We start from the raw sequence: 8,949 nt of genomic DNA, 5'->3' as shown, positions 1-8,949 counted from the left end.
GCCGGAGGTGCCCCCTCCGCCTGAACCGACCTTTCCCTCCTTCCCCCGCCCTCTCTCTGCCTGCCCCCAGCCTTCTCCGCAGAGGCCATGGAGGACGAGGAGAGACAGAAGAAGCTGGAGTTGGGCAAAGCGAAGGTGAGAGCCGCAGGCTGCAGGGCCGCGGTGGGGGCGGTGGCTGGAGGGGAGGGACGGGGTGCAGGTCTGCCTCCCCCTCGCCTTGCTCTCCTTTTCCAGGAAAACGCTGGCGGTGCACCCAGCAGATACTTCCGTGGGGACGGGGTGGGGTGGCTTCTTTCTCGGGATCCCCCAACGACACCCCCCCCCCTTGACGGTATTGCTATGCGCTGGTGTCTATTGCTTCTGGATCTCCAGCCTGTCGCGCTGGGGGGCAGTTTTCTGGGGAGCGCAGTCCTTGTGCTTTTCAAGTTGGGCTTTAGGGCTTTTCTTGGGTGCGGGATTTGCTCGCGGATCATGACCTCGGCTTTCTTAGCTGCCCGCTGGCCTCCTGGGCGTGGGACGGCCTGTGACAGCTGCCTCCTCGGGGGCCGGCCGAGGGTGCCACAAGTGCCAGCTGTGCACGGCGTGCGGGCGCCCTCAGAAGCATGGCTGTGTGTGCGTGTGTGTGCGCGCGTGTGTGCGTTGGGAGTCTTTGTCATGGCATGCGCTTTTGTGTGGTGCGGAACGTTAGTGCGGTATGTACTGTGCATGGAACTTCTAGGGAGGGGAGGCTCCATAGCCTCAGCGACACCTATGCAATTCCTGCTCCAAATAAGTGAATTCTATGTCTTGGCGAGTCATTACTTGTGTGTTTTAAACAATACTGTAAAGCAGGCAACACAAAATTATACACGGGTTTTCACTGGGCTTCATGAAAAATTGACATAGACAATATACATTCAATAGCATTTTAAAAAAAAATCCCATTCTTGAGCCCTGGCCAGGTGGTTCAGTTGGAGCGTCCTCCCGTACACTAAACGGTTGTAGGTTCAATTCCCGGTCAGGGTGCATTGTAGGAGGCAACCCATCGATATTTCTCTCTTTCTCTTCCTTCTTCTCTCTAAAAATCAATAAAAATATATCCTCGGGTGAAGATTTAAAAAATTACAGAGTTGAGCATATCTTTTGGCTGGCTTCAAAGGCCCCCTTCCCTATAATGAAGTTCTCTTTTATAAATTATATTATCTCATTTGAGATGATTGTTAGCAATCATATTTGGACCACAATTAAATTATAATCTGGTTAACTGCTTCTTCTCTCTTCTTCCCTTCCTCCAAATAAAGTGACAAAGGAGACGTGGTCTATTATTTCAGTAATCACTGAAGGCCCATACTGCAGAGATATAATAGTAGATGCCCAACACAACTCTCTTAAATGAATGTGTATATGAACTAGCTTCATATTTCTAAAATATAGTTGGCTTTCTCACAAGCCCCTTCAGAGGTCAAAGCTTAAGTGCTTGTATATTACCAGGTGGATTATGTTACTTTAGGATCTATAAATGGAAGGAAAGGGGAATCAAGGTATCTTCAGAAGCCCTAAGTTGCTTACATTTCTTCAGCCTGAGGATCTGAGCAAGTTCTCTGAACCCAAGAAAGTGGAGGTAAAGTGTGCACCTCCTTCCAAAAGCATTGATGTTTTAAGTAGACATTATGTTTGTTACCTCAGAATTTTTACTCCTTGCCCCCAGAAGTATCTTTTCTAAATATGTGTGAAGCAGTCCTACAAAACGTACTTTCCTTTGGACAGCACATTTCCTAATAGAGGATTTATTTAAATTGCTTTGATTTGGCAAAAAGGAATTCTAAGAGTTTCTTTGTATGTGTGTTCTTTGTCTTTTAAATTCTCCCTATGGGGTAAAAAAAATCTCTTTAACATTCCCTTTTATTGTAGAAGATTATATTCCCCTATTGTTGAGCCCAATTTTTCCAGTCAGAAATAAATCTGTGAGACTTAGAAAGCAAGGTATATTTGCTGGAGCATTAGCTATACCATATAAAAACACTAGAAACAAGCTTCAAAGACAATATTAGGATAATTGTTTTCTAAACTATATTATATAAGTGTGATGGGATATTATGCAGCATTAAGATTATGAAGACTGATAGGAACATGGAAAAGATAAAACAGCATCATTAAAAATAGTGTATACATTATTTCCTTTGTATAAATGTGCGCTTTTAGATTAGGATTTAAAAAGTTTGGATTGTAAATGTAAACTCATTTGGCAAACCTACATTGAACTTCTCTTTTATAGAGGAAATATAGAGGTGGTGGCAGTCTTTGTTCTCAAGTTGCTCACGGTTTAGTGGGCGAGACAGACACTGGGTGATAAATACAGTTAGTGGATTAGGATTAGTAGGATTTGAGGTGAATTTTTTCATTTGTTAAAATGTTTAAATGCTGCTACATTATTTTTAAGGCTTTTACAAAGAAGTCTCTTAATATTGATATTAATGCAGCCTAGCATAACGCCTATAGAATAGTAGATGAATGAATGAATGAGCAGAATGAGTATGAGTTGTTAATGGGTGCTGCTTAAACAAAGCTTATCAGATATATTATGTTGAAGAACATGTTATACAGAACAAGAACCGAATAACTAGGTTCCCTAAGGGCCCTCACTTTAGTGTAGCCCTGGAACTGTAATTCTTATTTCTTTTGCTTAATGAATGAATGAGCAAAATGGCTATGAGTTGTTAATGGGTGCTGTTTCACTAGCATGTTGTAATTTAATAATAGTAATCCAGAATTCTCCTAATTGGAAGTCTCTTATTGCTGGCATCAGAAATCACTTAAAATGATTATTTCCAAAATTTATTTAGATACTTAGTTTTCTAAATGTCTTGTTTATTTATTGGACTTAAATACTGTATTTGATAACCTGGTTTTACAAACCACAACTTTTAAATTTTTTCTTGGTGTTTGATACGCTTTTTACTGATCATTTTTCTTTCTGTGTCTAGATCTGATAAATAATAATTTTTAAATGACTTGTCATGTGTACAGTATAATATATTTTATAAAATGTTTTATAACAACCAAAGTCCATAATGATAAGAGAATAAATTTTTATATATGTAGTCATTAAAATATTTCTGCAAAGACTTTTTGAGTTGGGAAAATGCCCACAGATAATGCAAGGTTAATAAAAATGTTACCAAAAATATATATTTCCATTTTTATATGTGAAGAAATCTGGGGGAAAAAATCCACCAAGATGTAAATGATTGTTATCTCTGGGTGGTGGGTTATTGGCAATTTAAATTTTCTGTACACTTCTAGCATTTCCAAATTCTGTACAATATATTTCTTTTATGATCAGTAAAAAAATGTTTAAATATCATTTCTAAAAACACAAAGCTTATCAGATATATTGTGTTGAAGAACATGTTATACAGAACAAGAAAATGATGCACAGAATAACAAGGTTTCCTAAGGCCCTCACTTTAGTGCAGTCCTGGAACTGTAATTCTTATTTCTTCTTCTTCTTCTTTTTTTTTTTTTTAATATCCTCACTAGAGGCCCAATGCATGAAAATTCATGCAAGCGTAGACCTTCCTTCCCCCAGCTGCCACCACCGGCTTCCTGACCGCCCGCAGGCACCCGGGACCGGGCTGGCTTCTCTCGCCCAGCTTGGTCAGGAAGGACATCCAGAATGAAGTCCAGAAGACGTCTGGTCTAATTAGCATATTACCCTTTTATTATTATAGATACCCAAAGATATGTTTATTGAGAGGAAGATGGGGGGGGGGGGGGGGGGAGACAGACATTGATTGGTTGCCTCCCATATGCTTCCTGACCAGGTATCTAACCCAAAACCTAGGTATGTGCCCTGACCAGGAGTCAAACCCACAAACTTTTTGGTGTTACAGGACAATGCTTCAACCAACTGAGCCACCTGGTGGCAGCTGTTAATCTTATTTCAATGTTGCTTGTATTATATAGTTGGGATTCTGTACTATTAGATATATATAGATATTTCTGGTTTTGTAGTTTTTACCGATTTTCCTTGCTGCCAGTCCTCATTGCTATGGACATGCTCATCCTGCCTTACTCCTCATCTGCTTCTGCCCCAACTTGCTATTTTAGATTTGCTGTAACTAGAGAACCCAGTAACTGAGTTAGATAAAATGGTTTGTAGAAATCAAGGGCCAATGGAGCCTGGTGAATAGGCCGTTTATGACAGTTTAGTTTTTCTGTTACTTGTTGGCTTTTTTATTTGCTGTTAGGCCCTCAGTTACTTCCTCAGTGTTAATGTTGCAAGCCTCACTCAGGGAGATGTGAGACATTACTGCATTGTTAAGTAAATATTTTCAGAGCTGGGCTCACCCCATTTACAAGGTGCTGACAGGGACAGCATGACACAGGCTATCCTTGTGTTGAACCAAACTATTCTAACTCCACTTTAAATTATTTCATTTTTTTTCCAAGTAAAATTATTTGCAATATTACATAAAGAAAGTATTGTAATATTAGCGAACAAAATTAGAGGATAGTGTGTATTTAGTATAAAATTATTACTCCTGTAAATTCACATTAGGTATAATTTTTAATATTTTGTTTATACTTTTTAATATTCTAATTTAGCAAAATTCTGTAAAACCAGAGTTGTGCACCATTCAGCATTTATATAATTGGCATTATTAGATGAATAATTTTTTAAACTGTATTTTTATTGATTTCAGAGAGGAATGGAGGAGATAGAAACATCAATGATGAAGGAGAATCATTGATCAGCTGCCTCCCACACACCCCCTACTGGGTATCAAGCCCACAACCCGGGCATGTGCCCTTGACCAGAATTGAACCCAGGACCCTACAGTCCGTAGGCCAAAGCTCTATCCAGTGATTCAAACCAGCTAGGGCTTGATGGGTAATAATTAAAAATTTTGCCTATTACATTTAATAAGTAGTAACTATATGATATTTATTTGTTTAATGAGCATTTTCAGTTTGACAATGGTGCCAATTTTATGCAAAAAGAATAGTGTTCATTGCAAGCTGTATATTAGAATATTAGTGACATGACTTTTCAATAACTGATAGACAAAGTTACTTATGATGTAAAATTGTTCTTTGCCTATCAGATACACTGCTCCACTACTACTACGGAAGTTGTTCATTGCCTGTTTCTTTTAAACTTTCTTTTTTTTTTAACCCTCATCTGAGGTTTCCATTGATTTTTAGAGAGAGAGTGTGTGGAAGGGAGGAATGAAAGGAAGGAGGGGTGGGAGGAAGGGAGGGAGGGAGGGAGGAAAGAGGAGAGAGAGAGAGAGAGAGAGAGAGAGAAAGAAACATTGTTGTGAGAAAGACACATCAATTGTTTGCCTCCTGCATGTGTCCCAATCAGGGCTGGGGATCGAACCTGCAACCCAGGTGTGTGCCCTTAACTGGGAATCAAATCTGTGACCCTTCTGTTGGAGGGCTTTTGCTCTAACCACTGAGCACACCAGCCAGGGCTAGCTTTTTTATTTTTGTACTAGAGGCCTGATGCACAAAATTCGTGCAAGGGTAGGCCTTTCTTCCCTCCGGCTGCCGGCACACGTGACCCAGGCTTCCCTTGCAGAGGGAGGCCCTGCCCACCCACCACAGCCCACCGGTTGGTGGCCTGGGCCTCCCTCTTTGGGGCGATCATGGAGCCCCCTGATTGATCACTCTGCTGGCCAGTGGCCTGGACCTCCCTCTACGGGGTGATCATGGGGTGATGGCTGGGCCCCCGACCAATCGCATCGCACCCACCTTGGCTGGCCTGGTGCCAGTGGGTGTCATAGCATGGTCCCAGATGATCATCCAGATGGTCATTCCACTGTTCGGCCATTCGGTCAATTTGCATATTACCCTTTTATTATATAGGATGTGACATAGCTTACATAACTTTCATAGTGGATACAGCAGTTTGATACTTTCATCAACACTTATTACAACAATGGTGCATTGTCTGCGACTTAAAAACTAATTTGTGACTGTTAGGCTTTGTTGGAAAAAAAAAACCCATGACTTTTAGATTATAAGTTTTAAGAGAGATAATATGAAAGAAAGAGTAAGCATAACAAGCTTCTTGAAGTGTATAGTATCGAAGAAAGGTTTCTCAGGCAAATCCAAAGGTTGGCAAGAACAGGGATAGGGAAGTGATTGGGGAAAAGAGCCATAAAATTCAATGAAGAGAGACTTAGCAAGGAGGTCTATTATGTCCTATTCGTGAAACTCAAAATTGAATGAGTACATGGAAAAGAGGAAATGAAAAGATTGGCTATATCTAAGTGACTGGACTATAACAAAATTAGGGCAAAAAATATTTTCAAACAAAAACACCTCTTATTTTTATACTAGAGGCCCAGCGCACAAAATTGTGCGTGGATAGGGTCCCTAGGCCTAGCCTGCAATCAGGGCCATCTTCCGTCCGCTTGCCAATCCCCAGTCCCATCCCGCCACCGCCCACCCCTGTTCCCTGTGGTTCCCTGTTCGCCATGATCGGAGCCTGTAGGCCAGGGGGAGGGACCAAGAGGTCTGCCACCTGGTTGTCAGTCCCCAGTCCTGCTCTGCCACCACACACCCCAGTTCCTCCGTGGTTCCCCGTTGGCTATCCAGTGATCGGAGCCTGTGGGCTGGGTGAAGGGACTAATGCACCTCATAGTGACTGGTCGATTGGTCATTCTGGTGGTTATGCCATTATGGTCGCTGGCCTTTTATTATATAGGATATAAAGTTTTTGTAATAAGAGCTAAACTATGACTGCAGAATATTTATCTATTATAGACTACTGATTATTGAAATATAAGTGAATTTCTTCTAATGTGGAAGCTAGAAAAAGTTCTCATAATAAATTAAGTGATAAATTATAAGGAAAGCTAAATTTCTCAATAAGATTCTACTGAAATTGAAATTAGGCATCTTTCATTGGTCAGCATTTCTTTAAACAGTTAATCACCTGCTGATTTTACCTTCCAAATATTTCTTGATTTATCCCCACTTCTGATCCTACCTCATTGTCTCTCACTTGGAAAATGAAAAGGATGAGAGTGGAAGAAAGAAGAATATGAGTTTGATGATAGTAGCTGTCAGTTTTTGAGTACTTTCTAATGCTAGACATTGTGTTAAGGGTTTTACATTTATTATCTCATTTAATCCATATAACTATTCTAAGAGCTATGGCTACTGTTGCTATTCCTATTTGTAGTTTCTATTCCTAGAAAAATACAATCTTCCAAATTCAATCAGGAAGAATAAAAAAACATGAATAGGCCAATAACTACCGATCAAATTGAAGCAGTAACCAAAAAACTTCCAGCAAACAAAAACCATGGTTCAGATGGCTTCACAGGGGAGTTTTACCAAACATTCAAAGAAGAACTAAAACCTGTCCTCCTCAGACTTCCAAAAATTTAAGAGGAAGGCACATTTCCAAGCTCTTCCTATGAAGCCAGCATTACCCTAATCCCAAAACCAGATAAAGACACTACAAAGAAAGAGAATTACAGGCCAATATCCCTGATGAACATAGATGCTAAAATCCTCAACAAAATTCTAGCAAATCTGATCCAGCATTACATTAGAAAGGTCATCAACCATGACCAAGTGGGATTTATTCTGAGGATGCAATGCTGGTACAATATCTGCAAATTAATAAACGTTATACATCACATAAACAAATTGAGAGACAAAAATCACATAATCATATCAATTGATGCAGAAAAAGCATTAGACAAAATCCAACATCCTTTCTTGATAAAAACTCTCAGCAAAGTGGGAATAGAACCTACAGCCAACATCATACTCAATGGGAAAAAACTAAAACCATTTCCCCTGAGAACAAGAACAAGAAAATGAACAAGCACTTTCACCACTCCTGTTCGACATAGTACTGGAAGTGCTAGCCATAGCAATCAGACAAGAAGAAATAAAAGGCATCCAAATTGGGAAAGAAGAAGTAAAACTGTCATTATTTGCAGATGACATGATATTGTACATAGAAAACCCTAAATACTCCATCATAAAACTACTAGACTTAGATGAATTCCGCAATGTAGCAGGATACAAAATTAACACCCAGAAATCTATGGCTTTTTTATACACCAATAATGAACTCACAGAAAGAGAAACTTAAAAAAAAAATCCCATTTAACATTGCAACAAAAAAATTAAGATACCTAGGAATAAACTTAACTAAGGAGGTAAAAGACCAGTACTTGGGAAACTACAGAATGTTGAAAAAAGAGATAAAGGAAGACATAAACAAATGGAAGAATATACTGTGTTCATGAATTGATAGAATCAACATCATTAAAATGTCCATACTACTCAGAGCAATCTATAGATTCAGTGCAATCCCCATTAAAATACCAACAGCATATTTCACAGACCGTAGAACAAACTCTCCAAAAATTCATCTGGAATAAAAAAAGACCCCCCAATAGCCACAGAAATCCTGAGAAAGGAGAACAGAGTTGGAGGGATCACAATACCAGATATCAAGCTATGTTACAAAGCCACTGTTCTCAAAACGGCCTGGTACTGGCACAAGAACAGACACATATTGACTAATGAAACAGAACAGAGAACCCAGAAATTGACCCAGGCCATTATGCTCAATTAATATTTGACAAAGGAGGCAAGAGCATACAATGGAGTCAAGACAGTCTCTTCAATACATGGTGTTGGGAAAGTTGGACAGATACATGCAAAAAAATGAAAGTAGATCACCAACTTATACCATACACAAAAATAAACTCAAAATGGATAAAGGACTTAAATGTAAGATGAGAAACCATAAAATCCTAGAAGAATCCATAGGCAGCAAAATGTCAGACGTATGTGGTAGCAATATCTTTACTAATACAGCTTCTAGGGCAATGGACACTAAGGAGAAAATAAACAAATGGAACTACATAAAAATAAAAAGCTTCTGCACAGCAAAAGAAACCATCAACAAAACAACAAGAGAGCCCACTG

The 8,949-nt window shown here is 39.6% G+C and overlaps 1 protein-coding gene across 1 annotated transcript in view; it reads left to right on the top strand.

The window, feature by feature from the left end:
- Positions 1 to 7: 7 nt before the first annotated feature.
- The window catches only part of AKAP9 (A kinase (PRKA) anchor protein 9), a 123,006-nt gene continuing 114,064 nt past the window's right edge, over positions 8 to 8,949 (top strand). Inside the window, exon 1 of the mRNA XM_014547560.1 lies at positions 8 to 135. Coding sequence (XP_014403046.1) covers positions 88 to 135 — 48 coding nt within the window. The 5' untranslated portion in view covers positions 8 to 87. The remainder of the gene's footprint in view (positions 136 to 8,949) is intronic.

This window comes from Myotis brandtii, unplaced genomic scaffold (genome assembly GCF_000412655.1).
Source record: "Myotis brandtii unplaced genomic scaffold, ASM41265v1 scaffold48, whole genome shotgun sequence".
NCBI classification, from domain to species: domain Eukaryota; kingdom Metazoa; phylum Chordata; class Mammalia; order Chiroptera; family Vespertilionidae; genus Myotis; species Myotis brandtii.
Note: the sequence above shows the minus strand (reverse complement) of the source record. Positions and strands in the feature narration are given on the sequence as shown.